The sequence below is a fragment of the Panthera uncia genome, chromosome D2 (genome assembly GCF_023721935.1).
Source record: "Panthera uncia isolate 11264 chromosome D2, Puncia_PCG_1.0, whole genome shotgun sequence".
NCBI classification, from domain to species: Eukaryota; Metazoa; Chordata; class Mammalia; order Carnivora; family Felidae; genus Panthera; species Panthera uncia.
In genome coordinates this window covers 45,917,175-45,944,062 of record NC_064818.1, presented here as the reverse complement: position 1 = coordinate 45,944,062, position 26,888 = coordinate 45,917,175, and the positions used below count along the sequence as shown (strand labels likewise).

At 38.4% G+C, this 26,888-nt stretch overlaps 1 protein-coding gene and 1 non-coding gene across 2 annotated transcripts; both read right to left on the bottom strand.

The window, feature by feature from the left end:
* Window positions 1-239: 239 nt before the first annotated feature.
* Window positions 240-26,845, bottom strand: LOC125932796 (mitochondrial import inner membrane translocase subunit Tim23). The gene is made up of 7 exons (XM_049645371.1): window positions 26,584-26,845; window positions 24,272-24,330; window positions 17,179-17,272; window positions 16,541-16,625; window positions 13,189-13,247; window positions 11,312-11,422; window positions 240-713 (listed from the first exon to the last, which is right to left on the bottom strand). Exons 1-7 carry the CDS (start codon window positions 26,687-26,689, stop codon window positions 598-600), a joined length of 630 nt encoding a protein of 209 aa, XP_049501328.1. The 5' UTR covers window positions 26,690-26,845; the 3' UTR covers window positions 240-597.
* Window positions 14,424-14,627, bottom strand: LOC125933573 (small nucleolar RNA SNORA74). Its single transcript, XR_007461003.1, has one exon. It is a non-coding gene; the product is annotated as a small nucleolar RNA SNORA74 (small nucleolar RNA).
* Window positions 26,846-26,888: the final 43 nt, after the last annotated feature.

Sequence of the window (26,888 nt, the reverse complement as noted above, 5' to 3'; positions counted from 1 at the left end):
GCTTTATGCCCAGAAAAATGTTTTTATTTTTTAAAAATGTTTATTTCCAGAGAGAAAGGGAGAGAATCCCAAGCAGGCTCTGCAGTATTAGCACAGAGCCTGTCATGGGGCTCAATCCCATAAAATTATTACCTGAGCTGGAACCAAGAGTTGGATGCTTAACCGACTGAGCCATCCAGGTCCCCCCAGAAAAATGTTTTAAATGGAGACACCCACTGTGTTTACACTGGAGTTATGACTTTAGTTCTGTTTTCACCTTTTATTGGGAATACAAGGGAACATTACAGTTTCAGATCATTAAATAAACAAATGCGGTGATATACTATCGACAACCATCACGACGTGAATTCTGTGAGTAAGTAGTTTTCCAGTTCCAGGGAAAGGGAGAACCACATTACTCAGCCACCAGATGGTTTTGGCTTCAGCTTGGGCTGGAAAGAGTGCCAGTCCCGGTCAACCAACCATGATCTTCGCCACAGCAAACTGGTGTCTCCAATTTTTCAAACTAATTGTAGGAAGAAAGAGTAACTCCAGACTGACCTATAAATTGATCTGGATTGCTACTAAAGTGTCCTCCATTCACAACTTGGCAAATCTTCAGAGTGACTGTTGGAGCAAGGAGCCTTTCATGTGCTCCCAGTTATTATATAGTGCGTAGAGGCTGGTAAGCGTCAGTCCTGCTAGCCCACCTCGTGCTGCCCCTCGAAAACCACCTGGGAAAGGAAAAGAAAACAAAAACAAAACAGCCTTATATTACACAGTGTCCTAGCAGCAAAGGATTAAATAATGTTATCATGAAATTGAGGCACACGATTTGTTTATATGTAAATATTCCATCTCAAACAGAAGTCCTAAAGTTAACACAAGAAACCAAGACAGGTTCAAGAGAAACATCCCTAAATCACCAGTTTAATACATACACTGTATTCTCATTCACAACCATTTTTTCTTTTAATTTTACAATTTGTAGCTAAGATCATGAGCATTAATAATTTGATTTTTCTCAATCTCACTTGTTCCCACACTTCAGACAAGATCTCATGCATATTATTGAAGTCCCAAAGCAATAATTTCCCGTTAGTCATATTGTTTAGAACCCACAAGCCCCACCAATTGATTTACAGCTACAATATAAACAAGGTGACACCCTCTTTGGAAACAGTATTAACATTATCTTTGGACTCTGGACAGGTCCTCTGTTAACTTTGAAGACTCAAGAAGTGGTAAGACGGCTATAATCAAGCTTTGAGTTAGGTACTGACACCCCCACCCCCCTCCTCCATTCCTACATTGACATATCAGACAATCTACAACTAATGAGCAATAAGGCACCGAGCAGCATTATACTTACTGAAAAACCACCCAAGGATTAGACTTTGAACTGTTTTTGCTTAACAAAACAATTTTTTTCATGTGAAAAAAGATTAGCAATATGGATTACGCTTGAAATGCAAAAACAAAAACGTTTTCATCAGTTACCTGAACACAGTCCCCAAGTCTAGTAAGAGGACTAGGGGCACCGAAATAAGCTTTTAAGAAATAACTTGATGTTCTATGGTTTTACAAACAAGTTGATACCATAAATGTCAGGAAGCCCACATTGTACCGATGGAGTATTCATTTTAAGTCCTGTGTTAGGAAGGCAAAGGTGGAACGGAGCTGTGGTCCTGTGATTACCTTCCTAGAGGCCCTCTGGGTATAAACCAGTAAATTCTGTGAAATTCAGTGATGTTGCTGAGTTAGAACACTTCAGACCAAGCATTCCTGCAATGAATGTCCTGCCAGATGGCTTCAGCCGATAGATTAAAGGGCCACTCCCTTCAGGATCCTCTCTAGTCTGAAGATGTCTGATAGCTGACCTGTGTAGGCTTCCAACATGAAGTGCCCTAATTATCTCTCTTAAACAGACAGAAGCTGCAGGCATCATCTATAAACAGCTGTCAAATACGGCGGCGGGGGGGGGGGGGGGGGGGGGGGGAGGAGAGGTCAGAAACAATTAAAAAAAAAATTAAATGGGAGCTCTCTCCTTGAATCCCACATCATCTCTTGCTATGTTTAGACGAAGTATGGCAGTTGGATTTTGCACCTGTATTCAATGCAGCTGGAAAATTATAAATGTAATATAAACTCAACCTGCTAACTCAAAAACAATCTACCCAGTTTAATAAAAATCTACTTCATGTCTTTGACTAGTAAGTCAACAAAAAGTTCTAGGGGCTGAAAGTAAACTGTAATTAGATAAATGACTAAAATGAGGAAAATAAACTATGAAGCACAGGAGAATAAATGATATTTGCAACAGCATCAGTATGGCTCAGTTATTAAATCTAAACTTTGTGTGTAATGAGGATTCTTTAAAGCAGGTTATATAGTACTCCATTCTGAGTCGACACAAAAGAAAGGTGGTCTCACTGCTGTTTATTAGCAGAAAAATGATGCAGGGCAGATAACTGAAAGCACAATGATTTTGCAGATGTTTTCCTAGGACTAAACACTGAAAACTCCCCTAGATCTTTAGTTGATTACAGATCCACCGGGCTCTGAACTCTGCCCACTGGTTTGGAAATAGCTGTAAACTGTTCCTTATGGTTGGTCCTTTGCTTTGAGTGTCCTAATTTCTACTTTTGGAAGGATTTTCACATTAGTTCTTAGCTATCAAATAAAGAGCCTCCCTGGGCAGAGGCACTAGGGGTAACATAATGAAACTGTGAACTACAAGACTAAGACCTTAGGGACATCAGTGGCACATTAAGTGTCTCTTATGATCCCCCGGAAAGCTTTCTACTTTCTGACCAAAATGAAACTTAGTTCAAACAAGTCACTTTAAAAAAATTTTTTTAAATGTTTATTCATTTTTGAGAGCACGAGTTGGGGAGAGGCAGAGGAGACACGGAATCTGAAGCCGGCTCCAGCCTCTGAGCTGTCAGCACAGAGCCTGATGCGGGGCTCAAACTCACGAACTATGAGATCATGACCTGAGCCAAAGTCCAACACTGAATCGACTGAGCCACCCAGGCGCCCCAAAATGTCACTTCTTTGAAGGCTAGAAAAAAGTTATTTCCACCAAGTAGACGCTAAACATAGGCAGTGTTTGACTTACTAAGCACAGCTGATTCTGATTCAAGGCTAGCCTCTTACCACATACCAAGCCATGTTTTAGTTTTAACTTTCTATTAATTCCAGTGTTTTCCAACTGGTTGTGTTAAACATTTGAGGGCCTTGCCTTTAGGCTTTCTGTAACCAACTTTTGCCCAACTAAGCACAGGAAGTTGATTAGCAAATATTCTTGCTTTGAGCAAGAAGGCCAACGGTCAATGTCTATAAAGCAAAACAAATGTGAGCCAGGTGCTTCAGTTTTACCTTCTATCTTTTTGGTCCTTACACAACTCTTATATTATCTCTTTTAAACATAGGAAAATAAGGCCCAGAATACTTAAGTACCTTGTTTGTGGGGTATAGAGCTGGATAGTGTAGAGCTAACATACTGAACTGACAATTACTTTAGAGCAGGGATCAGAATATTTTTCTTACAGTGGCCAGAAAGTACATATTTTAGGCTTTCAGGGCCCAAAGGCTATTATGTAGATACTTATATAACCACTTAAAATGTAACTACAGTCAACCCTTAACAATGCGTGGGGTTAAGGATGTGACTCCCCCCGCCCCCCCCACCCCGCACAGTCAAAAATCCAAGTACAATTTCTGACTCCTCCCAAAACTTAACTACTAATGCCTGCTGTTGACTGGAAGCCTTACTGAGAATGTAAACAGTTGATCAGTAAGTATTTTATATGTTATGTGAATTATGTATTACAATCTTACAATAAAGCAAGCTAGAGAAAAGAATGTTACTAAGAAAATCTCAAGACAAAACACATTTATAGTACTGTGCTGATCAAAGAAAACTTTGTGCAGTTCAACCTCACGGAGTTCAAAGGTCAACCATATTTAAAAACAAAACATATTCTTAGCCTCAAGACAGTGAACAGATAGGGATTTGGCCAGCAGGTGTTCTTGGCCCCTACTTTGGAGGAACTGCCTTACTTACACACTGTCATGGCTATTAAATACTTTCCAAAATTTTATTGAATTTATTTTAAAAATTGAGATAAAGCATATATAAAAGTTACCATTTTAATAGTATAGTTCAGTAGCACTAGGTTTTCTGGGATTGTTGTGCTATCATCACCCCATCCATCTCCAAAGAACTGTTTCCATGTTGCAAAACTGAAACTCTGTACCCATTGAACAGTGTCTCCCCACTCCACCCTTGTAATCTAATGCCTAATTTTTATTTATTATTTAAAAAAAATTTTTAAGTGTTTATTTATTTTTAAGGAGGACAGAGCACGAGTAGGGGAGGGGCAGAGAGAGAGAGGGAGACACAGAATTTGAAGCAGGCTCCAGGCTCTGAGCTGTCAGCACAGAGCTGGACATAGGACTCGCACTCATCAACCATGAGATCATGACCTGAGCCAAAGTCGGATGCTTAACCAACTGAGCGACCCAGGTGCCCCAAATACCTCATTTTTATTATGTTGATAAAGGTCTTTGCTCACTTTCGCTTTTTATTAAAGTAGTCCATATAAACAATTTAAAAAGTGCTAAAAGATTTTAGTGATACACAACAATGTGGCACACTCACCATCCTCACCCTAATTTCTATTTCCAAAGGCAACTACTTTCATTCTCTGCTCTTTATCTTGTTTCTAAAAAACATAACTATCTTGCTAGTTCTTGATTTTTCAATCTTACTTTTTGCCTATTGACTTCCTACCAGGAAAACTGTGTTAAGCCTTCTAAGAATGGTATAAAATGTGCTTATGGTAGGAGGTAAGTCACTTGCTTTCTACAGGTGATTTCATTTACGAGTCTATGAAGGGAATACTGGTTGCTCTCGTATTATAGACAAATTCAGACAGTTACTCTCTTGGTGTAGCTGTTTAGTGACCTAGTGCTGGTCAAGTCAAACCCATTTGATGCCAAAGCCCATTGTCTTTTTCACCATACTGAATCGCCTCCAAAATAGATTAAAAAGAAAAAAGAAAAAAAAAAAAGAAATCCAGACTTCAAGCTGTATTACAAAGCTGTAATCATCAAGACAGTATGGTACTGGCACAAGAACAGATACTCAGATCAATGGAACAGAATACAGAACCCAGAAATGGACCCACAAACGTATGGCCAACTAATCTTTGAAAAAGCAGGAAAGAATATCCACTGGAATAAAGAGTCTCTTCAGCAAGTGGTGCTGGGAAAACTGGACAGCAACATGCAGAAGAATGAACCTGGACCACTGTCTTACACCAGACACAAAAATAAACTCAAAATGGATGAAAGACCTAAATGTAAGACAGGAAGCCATCAAAATCCTCCAGGAGAATGCAGGCAAAAACCTCTTTGACCTCAGCCGCAGCAACTTCTTACTCAACACGTTCTCCGGCGGCAAGGGAAACAAAAGGAAAAATAAACTATTGGGACATCAAAATAAAAATTTTCTGCACAGTGAAGGAAACAATCAGGGAAACTATAAGGCAACCGATGGAATGGGAGAAGATTTTTGCAAAGAAGATAAAGGGTTAGTATCCAAAATCTATAAAGAACTTATCAAACTCAACATCCAAAAAGCAAATAATCCAGTGAAGAGATGGGCAAAAGACATGAATAGACACTTCTCCAATGAAGACATCCAGATGGCCAACCGACACATGAAAAAATGCTCAACGTTATTCATCATCAGGGAAATACAAATCAAAACCACAAAGAGATACCACCTCACACCTGTCAGAATGGCTAACATGAACAACTCAGGCAACAGCAGATGTTGGCGAGGATGTGGAGAAAGAGGATCTCTTTTGCACTGCTGGTGGGAATGCAAGCTGGTGCAGCCACTCTGGAAAACAGTATGGAGGTTCCTCAAAAAATTAAAAATAGAACTTCCCTACAATCCAGAAATTGCACTACTAGGTATTTATCCAAGCGATACAGGGATGCTGTTTCGAAGAGGCACATGCACCCCAATGTTTATAGCAGCACTATCAACAATAGCCAAAGTATGGAGAGAACCCAAATGTTCATCAATGGATGAACAGATAAAGAAAATGTGGTGTGTGTGTGTATATATATATATATATATATATATATATATATATATAAAATGAAGTATTACTCAGCAATGAAAAAGAATGAAATCGTGCCAACCGCAACTACATGAATGGATCTAGAGGGTATTATGCTAAGTGAAATTAGAGAAAGACAAATATCATGACTTCACTCATATGAGGACTTTAAGATACAAAACAAGATGAATACAAGGGAAGGGAAGCAAAAATAATAAAAAACAGGGAGGGGGACAAAAACATAAGAGACTCTCTTAAATATGGAGAAGAAACAGAGGGTTATTGGAGGGGCTGTGGAGGGGAGGATGGCCTAATGGGTAAGGGGCATTAAAAAAATCTACTCCTGAAATCACTGTTGTACTATATGCTAATTAACTTGGATGCAAATTAAAAAAATAAATACAAATTAAAAAAAAAAACCCAAAACTAAATAAAGTTCAATCACCGCCCCCCCCCCCCCCCCCCAAAAAGGAAATCTATTGAAAGAGGTATTAACAATTGAACTGGGCCTTATGGATGGATTGGATTTCAAATTTACGTATTTGGTCATATAACATACACAAGAACAGTGTGGGAGAAAAGTCTGAAAATGGGAGAGGATTAGAGCAAGGAAGGCTAGGACGAGAAATTTAAATTTAGGCTGAAACACAGTGTGTCATCATCAAAGGTTTTTGAAAAGTGATTACTAGAATTAGAACCATACTGGAAGATAAACCAGAAATAGTGAATAGATAAGACAGACTGAAGGTAGAAGCCCAAAGTCAAAATGGCTAATGAAAAATACTGTTACAGAAGTTCAGCCTTGTGAGAAAAGGCAACTCAGGTGCTAGGTAGTGAACTTCACAAATGATGAAGTGAAGGGACACAGAAGGGCAGAAACCAAAGGTGACTCGGAACACTAGAACAGACATTTCCTGCCTCCCTATTTTTTTTCTTTGCTTCGTTAGAGTGGAAGCAGTACGTGTGACTGTCACAGCACAGCAGCTGACATTCGGGCTTTCCTCAGGACCACCTCCACCCCACTGGTCCCTTCCTAGCAACCCAGGTTCTTCCATGCAAGCATTCAATTATCTCTGCTGTTTTTGCCTCCCCATATTACTGTCCTCTTAGGACGATTTTTCCCACCAGATTCTTCATCTTTTTGGTTGCTTTCCTGTGGTGGTTATGGTGGTCCAGACCCCTTTTTTGTGTGTATGCCTTAGTATGCTGTAGGATAAATTGCTGAGCAAAGATCTACAGATTTAAAATATTAATAACTAATGTCGACTGCTTGCTTACCTCTGTCAGTATTAGGTGTCACTTCCCCTCTGGTAAATATCAGTTACCTATCATCACTTACTAAAAGATACTTGGTGAAAAATATTATCTTAATGGTTTATTTTGCTTTACCCTGGTTGCCTGTAAGATTTAGTGACTTCTATTGTTTAGTGGTGATGTGTATTTTTCCATGAAGTGTTCTGTCAATCCTTACTCCATTTTTTAATTGGATTGTTGGTTTAAGTGATCTGTCGAAATGTTTTATATATTACAGCCCTATGCCTGTAATATATGTTACATCTGTCTTAATTTACTGGAAGAATACTGCTGCCAGTAACAGAAATAAAGAAATCATCAAAAAAGTATGGTTAGCATATACGGTTTAATTCTGAAGGCCTGGAACCTATTGATAAGTAGTACCTTTTAACAATAAGCCCTACATTTACTTATTATGATGAAATGGATTTGTAGGTGTTTTTAACTTTTATTTAGTTTGCTTTTCTAAGATGACTTTCTTATGGATGGCACAGAATGAAAAGGTCAGGGCCTTTTTGTGAGGGGAAAGGGGGGACCCATATCTTTTGGTTGCTGATGCCTTGTTTCTGAAGATTAGTGACCAGGCCTTTTAAACATTAGTCCTAAGCTTATGAACAAGAGCAAAACTACAGCTGTTCTTGTTCTGATAGAATACTGTTTATTACTAAACAGATTTTCACAGGCCACAGAAAGTCTAATGACCCTCTGAATACCCTCTGAAAAATATTTAAACTCATTAAACATTGGATTTAAACTAAAATCATCCCATCAGAAATATTCCTTTAAATTAGCCTCCTTTTGTTCTGACAACTACCCATTTTCTCATGTATTTTTCCCCATGATTTTTCTTTCCACGAAAGTAGCTCCAAATCTAAGTTGAGTTATACTACTTTAATTTCAAACTTCCTCTTTTTTAATTTCCATTGTTGAAGAGTTGGAAATATTTTTGGTCAGCAGGAATTAGCCATTCCCTAAATGTAAACTTGTGTCTTTAACAGTTTGGCTCTAGACCAAAAGAGTGTCTCACCCCTTTTCTAAATCCCTGAATCTAGAAGCTGAAGTTGTATTTGTATTCCTACCACACAAAATTCCTAATTCTGTGCTCTGTCTTAGGTTTATTTTAAACCAGAAATCAATGAAAGATACTGCTCTGCTTTTGTATACTGATTCTGATGTGCTGAGCTAAATTTAAATTGTTCGGCCAGGAAACTATGAGCTAACGTTGGAATTCTGGGTCAGATACTTCATCTATGTTTCACAATTGCAATGGAAAATGAAATCTACATGTCACCTGACCTAGAATCAATTTGTTTTTGCTTTTTTTCTTCTGAGCCAAGAACTTTCTCTTTCATAATTTTAGCTGAAGGTGTCCCACCCTGTGGGACAGTCATGCTGTCATGCTATGACTGCAAGGAAGTCCCGGACACAGATAGCTAGGCTCCCATGTCTTTCGATATCAAGAATTCAGCCTTTTCTATCTTTTAAATGTGCATAATATGTCTTAAGATGGTAATTCAGTACATTCTTATATTCAGGGATGCCCTCAGCAGAGGAAATGCCACAGCGCCTTACCCTGAGTAAGAAGTCAGGGACTAGTGGTACTGAGGTAGAACTTCAGTGCCCATCAACTGGTGTAGCAGCAGCTCCCAGTCAACCCCAGCCATTTGCCAACACAAATAATGTAAGCTTGGTATCTTCCATTTATTCAAAAGAAGCTGGAATTCCGTATTTTTTTGTGAAATCTGTTTCTCAAATATTAATTTGATCTTTTGTAAGCATAGTTTGGGCCAAGTAAACTCTTGCTGAGTGAACCCTTGTGCTGCAGTTAAAGTTTTAAATTCTTTTGTCTGACCCTAAAGATTTTCAATGTGAAGTATTTTTACATTTTTTAAATTACTCTAATATCTAAATATTTTAAAGTTCATTTATTTTGAGAGAGAGCAAGCAAGCACATGCACATGAGTGGGGGACAGAGAGACAGGGAGGGAGAATCCCTAGCAAGCTCTGCACTACCAGCACGAAGCCTGACGTGGGTCTTGAATCCGTGAACTGTGAGATCATGACCTGAGCCAAAATCAAGAGTCGGACACTCAATTGACTGAGCCACCCAGATGCCCCAGTATTTTTAACACGATTTTTCTATGTCAAGGTAACATCTTCATGGACATAAAAGGTATGTAATGTCTTAATCCACCTGGGAGCTCTGTTTACATGAGTACATATACACAAGTAAGAAGTACTGTGAGCTCTTAGGGATAAAATTCCAAATGTGATCCATTTTCTTTTTTTTTTTAATTTTTTTTTTTTTTTTACGTTTATTTTTGAGACAGAGAGAGACAGAGCATGAACGGGGGAGGGTCAGAGAGAGAGGGAGACACAGAATCGGAAGCAGGCTCCAGGCTCTGAGCTGTCAGCACAGAGCCCGATGCGGGGCTCGAACTCACGGACTGCGAGATCATGACCTGAGCCGAAGTCGGTCGCCCAACCGACTGAGCCACCCAGGCGCCCCAAATGTGATCCATTTTCAATACAGAAAAAACCTCTTACTCTCAGATATATCAGGAAATCTTGGATTTCATAACCCTGTTGAGACTTCTCTTTCTAGCAAAAATGGCTACCTGAAATTTTGATGGAGGAATTTATAAAAAGAATTAGCTCAGTTAATCAAGTGTCTAATGTCTAAAAAATCAAACAAAAGTAATTTTCAGAGGCATGAGTATAAGTAGCTTAATTAAGTCATTTAAAGCAGAAATGTGATAAAAAAAATTTGGGCCCATCACTAATTAGGACCTTTTGAAAGAGGTCCTCTTAATACTGTGCTTATCTATAAAACTGGGGTGTGATGATTATCAGTTCAGTTTTAAATAAAATAAGTCATATATATATATATATGTATATCTCAACTTTTACTTTTTTGAGAGAGACTGAGCATGTGTGAGCAGCGGGGGGGGGGGGGGGGGGGGGGGTGGTGGGGGGGGGGGCGGCAGAGGATCTGAAGCAGGCTCTGTGCTGACAGCAGTGAGTCTGATGTGAGGCTCAAACTCACTGACCGTGAGATCATGACCTAAACCAAAGCGGGAGGCTCAACCGAGTCACCGGGGCACTTCTTAATAAGTTATATTAAGTGCTTATAACTGGGGGTATAACGCAGTGAATGCTAATTTCTTTTCTATCTTAGAGAAGGATTTGATATTTGATCTTCACTCAGGTCATTTTGATTCAACTCTTAGGGTTCTATTTTTTCAAAATCGAATGGTTCACCCATGTTCATAGGAGCATTATTCATAGTAGTCAAAGATGGAAGCAATCCAAGTATCCACTGACTGATGAATGGATAAAGAAAATGTGGTATATATGTAAAACAGAGTATTATTCATCTTTGAAAAAGAAGGAAATTCTGAAACATGCTACAACATGGATGAACCTTGATGATATTATGCCAAAAGAAATAAGCCAGTCACAAGAAGACAAATGCAGTATTATTATTCCTTACATGAAATACCTAAAATACTCAGAGTTGAAATTCATAGTTAGAAAGCAGAATGGTAGATGCCAAGGGCTAAAGGATGGGGAAAATGAAGTTGGATACAGAGTTTCAGTTTTGCAAGATGAAGAAAAGTTCTGGAATTAGATGAAGGTAATGCTCCACAACAACGTGAATATACTTAACATTACTAAACTTACACTTAAAGATGGTTCACATGGCCAATTTTATGTTTCGTGTACTTTATCAAAATAAAAAAACAAAAACAAAACCCCGAACACCCATGAGGTTTTAGAGAACACTCCATTACACTGCAAAAAATGTGTTAAGTGTACTCTGAAATCTGTGGATACTTCACTTTCAAAGCATACTTCAAAGTGTATTCAGAGATAGCTCTTCATTCAACAGTACCTACCTGTACATTTATACAACATGCCTGTCATGGTTCCAGCTGCTACTGTGTTAAGGTCATCTTCTGCACCTCGTGTTTTCTCAATGATGACACCAAATGCACTATAGAGCAAAGCTACAGGGGAAATGGACTGATTACTAATAAAAAAGTTATTGAAAGTCAGTAAAGCAATTATATTTAGATAAATCTATGTTACAGACATTCTATAAGCATTCAAAGATATAAAAGAATGATCACTAGAACAGTATTTGTAACAGCAAAAGCTTGTAAATAAAATGCCCATCAAAGCAGATAGACCCAGAAAGGGACTTTCCATATGATGGAATAATACATACTTCAAACAAAAAGTAGGAAAAACTATATTCATTAGCCTGTAAAGCGGGCACATGTGTGTACAACTCAGGATATACAAAGAAAATTTTTGAAGAGCTTCAGAAGAAACACCAATAGTAGTTAATTACAAAAAGTTCCATTTTTCTTGGAATCTCAGGAAAAATATTTAAAATTTTCACTTATTTTATTCTTAATAGCTATACTTTGAATTTAAAAACAAAAACACATGCATTTCTATTCTAAGAGAAATGTTAACTTAAAAAAAAAATTGAGGTTTGGTTCTGGCACAGGCAAAAACTGTAACACTAGCTTTATTTGGTTTTAACAAGATGTTCCCCAAAACTATCTATCTCTTGTACCTGTAAAGATTCCTACTAATCCTTTTCCTTACCTTTCTCGAAACTATGCTTTATTTGACCCTTCAATGTTACACCAAACTCAGCCTTACAACCGTTCTGTTGTGATATTCTTATATATTTCTATAAAGGCTCTTCTTACCCTTTCAACTTATTTAATTGAAACTGAACTTCTATTACATCAGAAACATACAAAGCAACTGGCCATCCCAGTTTTCCGAGGACTGAGACTTGCCTGCAATGCTAAAACTAAGAAAGTCCTTGGGCAGAGCAGGATGGCTTTTCACTCTAGAGATATATAAGCAACCAAACAGGAACAAAGGAGGGTGACTGTGTATGGGGTGGGGGCAAAGAGGACATGAGTAGCATATGGAGGCAATAATTTACTAGGATCTCAAATGTCAATCTGACCTTACAGTGTGAAAATGTACTGCTTCCAAATCCCACAACAAAGCTAGGCTATTATTCTTTCACAACAGATGCTTTTTCTATTTTTTCAATGAGATACTTAAAATTTCCCTTACTTAATCTGCCACAATTAGAAGATTTTCAGACTTTCAACCAAGTTACAAAGAAATTCTTGGTTCTTACAGCATAAGTACCACAGGTACATTTATTATATGCTATGAATAATCAAGAGAGTCAAATATTCATAAATAGTATAATATTAAAGCATTTGGTCTTAAATCCTACTAAATTACCCCTTGCTCAGAACTGCAAATGTTTTCATTATCTACAAAGGCCCTATAACACCTCTGAAAATTCAGTCTGGGAAACCTACTTAGGTAAACAGAATGCTGAATAGGCTATTAGGAAAACATAGCAAAAGGGTTGCATTAATCTGTATCTTACTACAGGGCCTTGAACCTTTCTTAACATACAAAGGCATTTGACTTGGACCTGAATTATGTGGACTCCATATCTACCTAAAACATGGGTTGGTATCTTGCTTGGACAGGAGAGTATGTAAAATCTAAAAAGACTTAAAACACTGAAAAATGGTATTAGCATCTGGAATTATTGTTATGTTGTTCATGGTCTTTTCCTAAGTATTACCTACATTACTCATCAGAGTAGATTCAAATACAATTTTTAATATCCTAGGGCCAGAATTTTGGCAGGTCAAATTGTTCATGATACATATATATCCTTTGCATTAATGATTTATTATTAAGTGAGATCTCTACTTACCCAGAGAACCTAGAGTATTAGCCCAAAGTGCCCCTTGCCTAGTCACCATGTTCAAAATCCTACCAGGGCAGAAAGAGAAAGAATCTGTACTTAGAATCATTATTTCTCTAGCACTTTGAAAAACCATAATTGTAGCTATTTACTACGTATAAACCCAACACTCAGGTATTCTTAATTTTATTTTTTTAAAAAACATTTATTTATTTATTTTGAGAGAGGGAGAGAAGTACATCCGTGCGAGTGGAGGGGCAGAGAAGGAGAGAGTGAAGGGCCTCAATCTCATGAACCATGAGATCATGACCTGAAAAGGAAATCAAGAGTTGGATGCTTAATCCAGGTGTCCCCAGGGTTTTCTTAATTTTAAAAGATACCTTAATACTTCCTTAGAATTTAGTAAGGCTGGCTTTTACTTTATACAAATATAAATGAAGGTTAAACTTCCAACATTTTTGGGCAATGAGTAAGAAAAATTATTATTATTAAAAATAAATATAGGGGTGCCTGGGTGGCTCCGTCGGTTAAGCGTCCGACTTCAGCTCAGGTCACGATCTCGCGGTCCGTGAGTTCGAGCCCTGCGTTGGGCTCTGGGCTGATGGCTCAGAGCCTGGAGCCTGCTATCAATTCTGTGTCTCCCTCTCTCTCTGCCCCTCCCCCGTTCATCCTCTGTCTCTCTCTGTCTCAAAAATAAATAAAAAACCTTAAAAAAAAAAAATAAAAAAAAAAAATATATAAATCGGGGTGCCTGGGTGGCTCAGTCAGTTAAGCGTCCGACTTCAGCTCAGGTCACGATCTCATGGTCCGTGAGTTCGAGCCCCGCATCGAGCTCTGGGCTGATGGCTCAGAGCCTGGAGCCTGCTTCCGGTTCTGTGTCTCCCTCTCTCTCTGCCCCTCCCCTGTTCATGCTCTGTCTCTCTCTGTCTCAAAAATAAATAAACGTTAAAAAAAATTTAAAAAAAAATATAAATAAATATAAATCAAATATAGAAAGGCTTTGAATGATAGCCTAGAATGTATTTTATAGAGAAGTTTACAGTAATTGATCTACATTAAAAAAAGAAAAAGACCATTCTAATGGATAACCTAGCTTACAATTAAATTTTTTTGGAGGAAGAATATACTCAACATATTAAATAGAATCAAAGCGTGGACTGTTACAGAATACAGCAGAATTACAGGGAAGTATTCAAAGAGAAGGAAAAAACCATCTAATTAGAATATGTGGAGAAAGCACATGCTGTGTCTGCTCCCAGACTAGAACTAAGCGGCCCAAGTGAACGCTTAGCACACTCTCAAGGAAGCACAGTTCTGCCTCACACCAGTGCCAGGCGCCACCAGAACAGTGACAGAGGCAACTGGAGGAAAAAGACAGGACTTTCCTCTCCCAGCAGTGTAACACCATCACCGGAATGGTTCTATCCGGACAGCTGACTACTGCTGGAAATTATGAAATTATAACAACGAAGAATGAAAAAACTCATTTAATGGAGTTAAAGAACTCATTTAAATTAATGCCCAATAACAGAAATTTGTATTATCTCTAAAGGCTGTTTAACACTGCAAATTGGTGAAATTCTTTGGTATGCAATTTGGGTAATATATCTCCACTTACTGGGCCCTTAGCAACTTTAATCACCTCTTAATAACCCTTAAAGGCAGAAGGTAGAAAAAAATTTACCTAAGACCAAAAAATAGTATATAATGGAACTAGACTTTGAAGCTATATAGATCTGTCTGGGCCCAAACCCTGTCCTTTCAATTTTTACAGGCTGTCTCCTATTTTAAATGTTTGTTTATTTTTGAGAGCAAGAGTGCACAAGGGAGGGGCAGAGAACCTGAGGCAGGGCCTGAACTCAGGAACCATGAGATCCTGACCTGAATCAAGGTCGGAGGTTTAACCCTGAGGCTGTCTCCTATTTTAAATGTTTCCTACCCAGGAATATCAGAATGGTTATATAAAAAGTAATACAGAAGATTTAAAAAATCTGATCTAAAAATTGCAAATGCAACTCTCTCCCTGCACCCCCTGCCCAAACAATACTGTCACTGTTTTAAGAGACAAAGGTTATCTTTTCTAGGAGAACTTCACCTTCAAATTGGTATTAAAAAAACTTTCTTTAACATTTATTCATTATTGAGAGACAGAGACAGACCACGAGCATGGGAGGGGCAGAGAGAGGGGGAGACATAGAATCTGAAGCAGGCTCCAGGTTCTGAGCAAGCGGTCAGCACAGAGCCTGATGCAGGGCTCGAACCCACAAACTGTGAGATCATGACCAGAGCCAAAGTCGGACACCTAACCGACTAAGCCACCCAGGTGCCGCATCTTCAAATTGGTATTTAATGGTATGTTAGGGATTTGCCTCAAAGTAATATGGGAGGGGAGAATGAGATGGTGCATAACTGGTCCCAATCCTGGTTGGTTGACTGTTGAGAAGAGGTTATGGTTCATGGGTCTTCACTGTACTACTGTTTATTTCTGTACATTTTCAAAATTCTCCATAACACAAAAAAGTAAAAAAAAAAAAAATTATTGTAGTAAGGGACAAATATAAATGTAAAAATATACAAGGATCTGGCCTAGTAAAGCAAGATCCATAGTAACAGGAATATGAAAAACTTGACAAGCCTTCAGGATTCCCAAGGTCTAATTCTAGCACACCTGCTGCCATCTGCTGGCTAAACAACATATAAAGAAGATAAAGCTTAATGTGTCCTGAACCAAGACCATGAGCCATCGAATACATACTGTGTGACTCCACTCATATATTATTTAGGGAATATCTACATGGACTGGTCACGTTTATTTTTTAGGCAGGGTGAAGATGTACTACTTTCCATTTTCCACAAACTTCAATTTCCTGAGAAGATTCAGAAACTACCACTAAGTTTTAAGAATTTCATGATAACTTTGCATTAGCCCTCCATTTCAGAAATTGAGAGTAAAATCAATAAAAAGTTCAACTGGAATGAGAGCAGATCCAGCAATCACTTTTACGTGCTAATTTACTATCATGTCCTATGGTTCTGCAGGCCCTCGAACTATCCAAATAATGTACCAGCAATTCAACAACCTGAAAAGCATGTTATTCAGAACTGCAGAATGAAAAAGGTGTAGAAGTTAGGATAGGGTAGCACCAGCTAATTGAGGGACACTGACTCAAAAATCACTCCTTTAAAAACCTTAGTCTCAGTAACTTGATTCCTTAGTTTCTTTTATTTTCAGTAAGAAAAAAATTGATCAAAACATATGTCAATACTCTAAACGTGTCATCTCAAGGCTGTGTTCATCAAGCCAACAAAGTAGAGTTTAATATTCAAATATCACTACATTAGATGATTACATAAGACTTACTGTACGTTTCTTGGTTTGGACCAGGGCATATTCTGGGTTTCCTTCAATCCTAGCCGTAGACCGTTCATTGCTCCAAATGCAGCCCCTAGTAAATCACAGTAACAATTCATCCAAATAATGCAGCTTTGTATTAAAAAACAACTGCACTTCTGATTCTTTTTTACTTTTTAATAGGCAAAGATAAACAAAAATAATGATTATTTATTGTTATTATTTTTAAAGATCTTATTTTTAAGTAATCTCTACAGCCAATGTGGGGCTCGAACTTACAATCTCAAGATCAAGAGTCACATGCTCTACTGACTGAGCCAGCCAGGTGCCCCTAAATAATGATTCTTTAAAACCCTGAAACCAATATTTGAACTGCTTTGGATTTTAAGCACTTTTAAAAAGATGAGAGAGACAGCAAGTGTGCGATTAGGGGAGGGGGCAGAGGGAGAGACAGAATCTTAAGCAGATTCCAGGCTCAGCACAGAGTCCAATGCAGGGCTCAATCTCATGATCCTGGGATCATGACCTGAGCCCAAATCAAGAGTCAGATGCTCAACTGACTCAGCCACCCAGTCGCCCCGGATTTTAAGCATTTTTGACTATGTGGATTGAGGACGCTGAAAAAAAAAAAAAATCATCATACCCACCTGTCATGCAACATCCTCCAATGGTAAAGAATGCCAGTTCAAATCTACCCCGGGTTTTATTAGCTCCAGTCGGTAAAATAAACTCATCTGTATCCTAAAAAAGTAATAATGAAAACTGAGTTGAGCTCCCCTCAAGACCCAGTACTTGCAAAATGTTTCCTCATTTGTCTAAGTAGTTTTTCACAAAAAGTAAACCCTTAAATTAACTAAAACCCAACTATACTTAGTCAAACCAAAATAAAACTTTGTGCAATAGCAACCCCTATATCAAAGTGGAATGAAATATACAACATATACAATTATACTCATTAGTTCTTAGGAGGCTTTCTCATTTGGAACTTAGTTTCTCAATGTAAGTCTGACAGATTGTAATCAATTTAATTTACCTTACTTAATGATGAATATGAAGTAACAGTGCTAGAGAGTTTAGGAAGCACAGCTCTAGAGAAAGGGAAACTGAAAGGTATGACAAGTCACAGGTTACTGGATTGAAATAAACCAGCGTGGAAAAAGAGAGCAACTCTCATTCTGTAGCTACTATTTATCAAGCACAATTTACCATGTGTAAAACCAAATGAAATAAGAGAAAGGGCAGAAACTATAAAAGCACAAAAGTTTGGATCAGTTATGCAAGGGCAAAATTACCTTCCTAATAAATAATTCCTTTTTAAAATTTTATTTATATTTATACATTAAATGTTTGTTTATTTTTGAAATAATAAAGCAAGGGAGGGGCAGAGAAGCCCATGTGGGGCTCAAACCCATGAACCATGAGATCATGAACTGAGCTGAAGTCATGTTTAACCAACTGAGACACCCAGGCACCCTTAATTCTCCTTTGTTTTTAAGTTTTCCTTTTTACATATTTTGAAAGAGATGCACGTGTACAAGCGGAGTGGGGGGGGGGGGGGGGACAGAGAATGAGTATGAGTGGGAGAGAGAGAATTCCAAAAGCGGGCTCTGCACTGTCAGCATAGAGCCCAAAGCAGGGCTCAATCCCACAAAATGTGAGATCATGACCTGAGCTGAAAACAAACAGTAGGACACTTAACTGATGGAGACACCCAGGTGTCCCTTAATAAATAATTTTTAACTCTTTGGGGGAGCATATATTCTTTTGATAATCTTTGAAAGCCATCGTCTCTCTTTCCAGTAAATGCATACACAAACTTGATACGAATGCTGAGTCACCCAAAAATCCTAAGTTGAAAATGCTACTGTAAGAGTATATGATTGATTCTATAATATACTCTTAAAATTTTTTCTTAAGGTTTGAGAGAAGGGGGGAGGGAGGGAGGGAGGGAGAGAGAGAGAGAGAGAAACGGAATTCAAGTGGGGAAGGGGCAGAGAGAGAGGGAGACACAGAATCTGAAGCAGGCTCCAGGCTTTCAGCTGTCAGCAGAGCCTGATGTGGGGCTTGAACTCCCGAGCTGTGAGAATATGACCTGAAACGAAGTCAGATGCTTAACCAACTGAGCCACCCAGGCGCCCCATGATTCTATAATATACTCCTATAAAGAACACATTCAATACATAATTGCCAAACTTTCTATACAAAAATGGTTAAAACACTGCTGGTGACTTGCTAACAAGGAAACATCCCTTTACCAAATATGGAACTTCAGTGAGCTACAGCTCTGCACTGGCTTTTTATTTCTGGCTTGTGCATACATTCTCAGCAAAAAATGCACAAATAAGCAAGCACATCTACTCTCATCACACAAATGGTTTGGTGGGCAACAACAAACAAACTCTGAAGAGATCCTAGGTCATGATCTATTATACAGTTTTGCGAATTTGGGGTGCTTCTTGACCTTTATATTAATGACTTAGTTTTAAATTGTGTTTCTGGGGGCGCCTGGGTGGCTCAGTCGGTTAAGCCTCCGACTTCAGCTCAGGTCACGATCTCACAGTCCGTGAGTTCGAGCCCCGCATCGGGCTCTGGGCTGATGGCTCACAGCCTGGAGCCTGCTTCCGATTCTGTGTCTCCCTCTCTCTCTGCCCCTCCCCCGTTCATGCTCTGTCTCTCTCTGTCTCAAAAATAAATAAACGTTAAAAAAAAAAAAAATTAAATTGTGTTTCTGGAGGGGCGCCTGGGTGGCTCTGTCAGTTAAGCGCCTGACTCTTGGTTTTGGCTCAGGTCATGATCTCATGGTTCATTAGTTTGACCCCATGTTGGGCTCTTCGCTGTCAGTGCAGAGCCTACTTGGGATTCTCTCTCTCTCCTCTCTCTGACCCTCCCCGGCTCAGGCTCTCTCTCTCTAAATAAGTAATTAAACTTAAAAAATAAAAATAAAAATAAAAATAAGTTGTGCTTCTGGCTTGAGGTTTTTAGAAATGCCATGTGATTTAATGAGATACGTTTTTCTTCAATCCAGAAATGGATCATGTATTACAAACAGGAAACTAAGAAAACGGTCAGGATGGACATTAATAAGCACAAGTGCATGTCATCTCCAACTCACTCTTTGCTAGGGTCAACTGGGATAAAAGTACTATGAGGATGAAGGCAAATGTACATCAATTCACACCCAGAGCCACCTGGAAACAATCTGATGCTTAACTGTCACCGGGGCTTATTAATCTCAACTGTGTCATATAACAAAAATTTCCAAAGATATTTTGAGGGAGGGGACACTGGCCAAATTATATTAATCTCCATAAAATTAAGGCTTTTGGTTTCTATCAAAATAGGATTAACAGTTTATGATGTTATAGAAAAAAGACTTCTGCAAGCCAAATTTAAACTGCAAAAAATAACCACTTACCAAGGCTGATCTCAAAGTATCTTTATACAATGTATGTAGGGAAGATACACTGAAAAGTTCAAGTTCAACTTGTGCTGCTGACAGGGTAGGACACTAGCACCACTAAAAGATCACCAATACCACTGTTTACTACCACAGAAAAGAAACAAATCCAAGGATGGGCACCAGTGTACCTGATAAAATAGTCAGGTGGCTGAGATTATGTGAAATATTTATATTTCAACTGCATGTTAGAAATATTCAAATTCTTGTTTTTTGAAAAAATATTATTTATTATTTATTTTTGAGAGAGAGAGAGTGAGCGAGCGAGCACGAACGGGGGAGAGGGAGAGAGAGGGAGACACCGAATCCAAAGTAGGCTCAGGCTCTGAGCTGTTAGCACAGAACCAGACACAGGGCGCGAACCCATGAACTGTGAGATCATGATCTGAGCCAAAGTTGGACGCTTAACTGACTGAGCCACGCAGGCATCCCCAAATTTTCCTTGTTTATACTGGATGTTCCTCTGGCCTAACAAAGAAGAAGACTATTTACTTAATATAATATTTAACCTATTGGCGAGGATGCAAAAGTGGTGACAACACAAATCAATAGTAAGAGAAACCACAAATGTGCCTCAAATAAGAGCTGTTGCCAAAAATCAGTATATGGTGAGTTCACAAGTAGTACTTAACATGTCTGTCTTTCAAAAGTATGGAAAAATGTTCCACAAAATGCAATTTACTTAAGGTACAGTTTTTAAATTTAGGCTTTCCATGGTTTTTATAAAAACAGACAATGAGACGAGAAAACTTTTTCAATTCTGAAGTCCCTCTAACATTTGAATGGGAGATGTCACTACAAATGTGTGTGATTAAGCAAGAATCACAATTTCTTTAAAATACAGAATTTTCTTTGATGTCTAACCTTTTTGGCCCTGCCTAGCAATGCAGGGTCCCAATGTTACTGTATTTTTAAATGGAGCTACAGTATAACCTTTAAGCTAAAATCCAACATTTAAGCAAACTACATTTGATTAGTTTTGAAATTTTGAGTAAAATACTGACAGAGAGGTACTTTTGAAATAAAAGCAATAAACCTACAGTGTAGATAATATTTGACAAACACTTCCAGCAAAAACAAATTTTAAACAAGCCCTAATCAACTTGCTTCTATTCAAAACACACTCAACAAGAGATGCCTGAGTGGCTCAGCTAAGCTTCTGACTTCGGCTCAGGTCATGATCTTGCGGTGAGTTCAAGCCCCATGTTGGGCTCTGTGCTGTCAGCTCAGAGCCTGGAGCCTGCTTCGGATTCTGTGTCTCCCTCTCTCTCTGCCCCTCCCCTGTTCGCATTGTCTCTCAAAAATAAACATTAAAAAAAAAACAACATACTCAACAAGAAATGCAAAGGTCAAATATTTAGTGTTTCATCTTGAAACAAAAAGTCTTAACCATTACTCTTAAAACCCACCCAATTTATGGATATATAATTCATATAACATATAATTCACCTATTTAAAGTGTATAATTCAGTGGTTTTGAGTTTTTAGTATATTCACAATTGTACAACAAAGACTATAATGTTTCAGAGCATTTTCATTACCCCAAAAAGAACCCCATACCTGTTAGCAGTCATTCTCCATCTATCCCCTACCCTGGGCAGCCACTACTCAATTTGCTTTCTGTCTCTTTATATTTATCAGTAGTGGATGTTTCATATAAATAAAATCATACAATATGTGGTCTTTTATGACTGGCTTCTTTTATTTAGTAAGTTTACAAGGTTCACCCATGTTGTAGCAAGCATCATGACTTCATTCTTTTTTTATTGCTACAGAGTATCTCTTTGCATGGAGATGCCACATTTTGTTTATCCATTCTTAACTTGGATATTTGGATTGTGTTTACTTCTTGACTATTTAGAATAAAGCTGATATGAGCATTCATGTACAATTTGTTGTGTGGACATATGTTTTCCGTTCTCTTGGGTATATATCTATGAGTGGAATTACTGGGTCATACAGTAACGCTACTTTTAATATTTTGAGAAACTGTGAGACTATTTCCAAAGCAGCTAGTTCAATTTACACTTCCACCAGTAGTGCATTAAGGTCCAATTTCTCCACATCCTTACTAACATCAGTTATTGCCTGTGTTTCTAACTATAGCTATAGCAGGTGTGAAGTGGTATCTCACTTTGTTTTTGTGATTTGCATTTCTCTAGTAAGTGATATGGAACATGCTTCATGTGATTATTGAACATTTGTGTATCTTCTTGGAGAAATGTCTGTTCAGATCTTTTACCCACTTTTAAACTTCTTATAAATGAGTTTTAAGAGTTTTCTAAAAAATTACATATTATTGATTTAAGTCCTTATCAAATATTAAATGATTTACAGTTATGTTCTTTCAGTTTGTGAACTGTCTTTTCCTTATTCTTAAGTGTGTAGTCTGGAGTAGAAAAGTTTTAAATTTTTATTAAAACCAATTTATCAGTTGTTTTTAATAACTTATTCTTTTGGTGTCATGTCTAAGAAATCAATGCCTAATTTATTTTTTAAAAGTTTTTATTTATTTATTTTGAGAAAGAGCGTGCATGTGAGGGGGAGAGAGAGAGAGAGAGAGAATACCAAGCAGGCTCTGCGTTCAGCGAGGAGGCTGACATGGGGCTTGATCCAATTACCCTGAAATCATGACCTGAGCTGATATCAAGAGTTGGATGCTCAACAGACTGAGTCACCCAGGTGGCTCCAGTAATCGCTTTAAATATAAATGGATCAAACTCTGTAAGCAAAGGTCATAAGATCAGCACAATGGATAAAAATACCATGATCCAACTACACTGAGGTTTACTTTAGTTCCAAAAACAAAGAGGTTCAAAGTGAAATGACAGAAAAAGATTATTCCATGCAAATAATAACCAAAAGAGAACAGGGTGAACATATGAGTATCAGAAAATATAGATTTTACATAATAATAAAAGGTCATAAAAATATTAAGAAGTTTCAATTCAGTAAAAAGATTAAATTATAAACATAACTAGTAAGAGACCATTAGAATACATTAAATATAAAATGATGGAATTAAAGGTAGAAATAGAAATTTCTACACTAAGAACTGGAAACTTCAATAATCTATTTTCAATAATGGATAGCAACCATTATAACCAGACAGAAGGTAGTAAGAAAATAAGGACTTAACACAATAAATCAAACAGCAAACAGATCTAACAGACATATACAAAACACTCTGCCGAACAATAATAGCACAGATATATGTCTCAAGTGCATGTGGGACATCTTCCAAGATAGATCATGTAAGGACACAAATTAAGTTCCAAAGATTTTAAAAGATATCATAGAGAGTATCCTCTCCAGCCACAACAGTAGGAGTTAGAAATCAGTAACAGAAAGAAAACTGAAAAATTCACAAATTCATGGAAATTAAATAACACACCCTTTACTTAAGAGATGAATAAAAAAGAAAACGACATGTCAAAATTTATGAGATCCAGTGAAATGTAAAATGGTATAGCTGCAATTCCTCAGAAAATAATAAAATTTCCCTAAGATCCAGCGATTTTACATCTGGATATGTAACTAAAAGAATTAAAAGGAGAGTTGGGAAAAGACATTTGTACACTAATGCTAACGTTCACATCAACAGTAGCTAAAATACAGGAGCCATCCAAGTGTCCAGGAACAGATGAATGGATAAGCAAAATGGAATATTACTCAATTAAATATTATCCAGCCTAAAAAAGGAGAAATTCTGACATAAGCTATAGTATAGATGAAACTTGAGAACATTATGTTAAATGAAATAATCCAATCACAAAAGACAAATACAGTACGATTCCACTTATTTGAGGTACTTAGAGTATCAAAAACAGAAAGCAGAAGGGTAGTTTCCATGGGATGGGTGGGAGGGAGGGTGGAATGAAGTTATTTTTTTAACAGGCATAGTTTGTTTTACATGATGAAACGGGTTATGTATATGGTAGGTGGTAATTGTTGCCTAATCTTATAAATGCATTTGGTAACATTGAACAGTACACTTAAAAATGGGTCAGATGGTAAATTTTATGTTAGTATACTTTACAAATGTTTAAATAGGGAGAAAAAAACACACCTTGAACCTCAAAAACCCTTTAAAGGGATAGTATCAGGGAGACGCAAGCCAAATCCCCAGAGTTTCAGAACAAAGAAAAAAGGTGGATGGAGACCAGAGTTGGTGCCTCCAGAAGTATGTATCGTAGATCTAGTTAGCGTAAGAAACTTTTTTTTAAACAGTAAGATAACACACCAAACTAGTAAATTCATAAAAGGACTAGTCTTAATCTTACCTGCACGAGATAACGTGGATCCACATTTAAATAAGGAGACAGAGGGTTCATACCAGTCACTAGAGAGAAAACAAAGCATATTGCAATGAAATTCTAAAAAGTTATTTCATTTAGTGTTAATTACACTGTTTCATTTGTTTTCCAATTTTGATTTATAGGCTCACTTGAATATGAAAATTTCTCCTTTTCTATGCTCATCCTGTCTGGCAGTTTTGAGGCTGCCTCCTCCTGAGGTCCTGAATACCAAACCATGCCTTATACTAGGAAAATGGTATGAGTTCAGGCTGTCATACCAAGAAGATATTGGCAATAATGTGGATTAAATAAAGTAGCAGGAAGCATAGCCAAGGTCAATTATAAAGCTAATTTCTCTCAACTTTGCTACAAGGATGCTTGACATCTATACAAATTGCAAAATAAGACTGACAAGAGACCAATCAATTCCATGAGAAAAACAGTGCTTGGTGTTATGTGTTGTATATAAATATTTTAAGGCAGTTCCTTCAGCAGTATTGACAGCTGCTGACAGAGTAGATTTGCTGTGGCAGTGTAGAGGGTTCTCGGGTTATCACCATAGGCATGGGGGTCATAACAAAAGACAATGGAAACTTACAGACAGCCACACTTGAATCCCACTAACTTTGATGACAGAAAAATATGTCAAGGAAAATCAGCTTTCTATATTTTAAATTTAATCCTTGAATCCTGTGCACCTCAGTTGACTGCTCACAATCTATGAAATACTCAAGTCTTCTCATCAATATGAATTCTATATTCAGTATCTTGAACTTCGTTACTTACCACCATCCTTATTGCTACCATCTCAGTCCAACCATTAAAGCTCACCTAGACTACTGTAACAACCTCCTACTTAAATGGACTCCTCACTTGCTCTAATCCCTTCAATTTACTTCCTATATAGCAACTAACGTGATTTTTTTAAGAAAAGGAAATCAGCCTTAATGGCTTCCATTCACCCTTGTAATCAAATCCAAACTTCCTACCATGGTTTACAAAACACTGCATTAGTGGTCATTCCTTGCCCTCCTCATCTCATTATCTCCTACTACTCCAACTCCCTTGCAACTCTATAGACACACTGGCCTATCATTTGTTCCTTAAACATGTCAACTTTGTTTTTTCTCAGGGCATTTGGACTATTTTCCCTTGTACACCTGCCTCACCTCCGATCTATACTATATTCAGGTCACAGCTCAAATGTCAACACCCTCTAGTTGCATTCTCTGACCCACTCTCAAATGGCATCCTGCTCCCATCACCATCTCATGACCCGGTTTTGATGGCTTTATGTACACTTATACATATAACTGAAATGTGTTTATTTGTGTTACTTGGCTCAGTTCACTGAACGCAGCAGTCATCTAACTGTTGGTAGTCCTCTATCCAGAAAAGTCGTTGGTTGATCCCAGGTGCTCAGTGAATGGTGTTCATCCCTCCATTTCTCAATTTACCTTCAAATCTTAATCAAATTAACGTAACAATGCTTGGTCACATTAAGGTAGTGCCCTCTGTGCTCCAAAACTCAGACCTCCGAAGACGTATGTGTAAATGCGTTCCAGATTCAGTTTTGGCAGAGGTGACACTGGGCTCTTTTGTTCTTGAGCACAAAGTACCTGGAGAATCAGAACAAGTTCTGTTCATCCATTTGAACACCCACAAAGTCACAGACATCTGGAATACATATTCACAGGATTGAAAGGGCACAGGTAGGACATTCATGCTTCTGCACTTTCGATCTTGCATATTTCCTTTCCTAAAATTCTTAACTTTTTTTCTTCAAGTCCGTAAGTGACTTTTAAAGCGCAGCTCGCTTCTCAGCTCCTCCCGCAGGCTCGACTCCCGTTTCTTTCTTGGCTATTTGCACTATTAAATGTTTTGCCCTGACGGCTACTGTGTGGTTTCGAAACACAGAACTTTGTGTTTGAAAAGTTATTTACAGGCTCGTTGTTTGGAATGCATTTACTTGCAGAGCTGGGCTCTCCTCTTAACCTAGAGCCAAGCACACAGACCAACGCACAAGGAATGTGCGGGAGGAAAAATGAGGCACCGTGCTTGGATATAAAAAGAACATGCAACATCTCCTGAGTCCAGGTCACCCAAACGGATCTTCTCGGGGATCCGTGGCTCCAAAAACTGGTTCAATCTTGAAAGAGGCAGCGCAAACACAGTAACCCCACCACTGGTACTAAGATTGTGAACGTCAGCCCCCAAAAAGGAACAGTACACGCCACACATCTGGCGGAGTCGCAAGAACCGCTGAGAAATGTTCACAACCTAGGCCCGATACTCACGCGGGACGCCGGCCAGATCCGCGTGCGAGTAACCTGCCCCACCGGCTCCGAAAAAGCCGGCCAACCCCCCTGTAGTTTTGTTCCCGCTTCCCCCGCCGCTCTCCATGATGTTGCAGCAAACCGCCCGTCTGCTCTTCCCCGCCACCTGAGGCTGGGTTCTTCTGCTGGGCCGTTGCTCCCCAGTAACAGCGGGGAGACCCGCGTTACCACTGCCTCCTTCACACGGTGACCTTCCGGGAGCCGGTACGCGCTAATCCTTGCACTTCCGCTTTGCGACAACTGTACGTCCCGGAAGTCGGAAGCGC

Bases quoted from the DNA above. Each gene is read 5' to 3' on its own strand.
- LOC125932796 (XM_049645371.1), bottom strand. From the start codon at position 26,689: ATGGAGAGCGGCGGGGGAAGCGGGAACAAAACTACAGGGGGGTTGGCC. The intron at 17,273-24,271 runs GTAAGATTAAGA...TTACTTTTTTAG, and splicing joins ATCCACGTTATCTCGTGCAG to GATACAGATGAGTTTATTTT. The intron at 16,626-17,178 runs GTGGGTATGATG...GTGATTTACTAG, and splicing joins TGGAGGATGTTGCATGACAG to GGGCTGCATTTGGAGCAATG.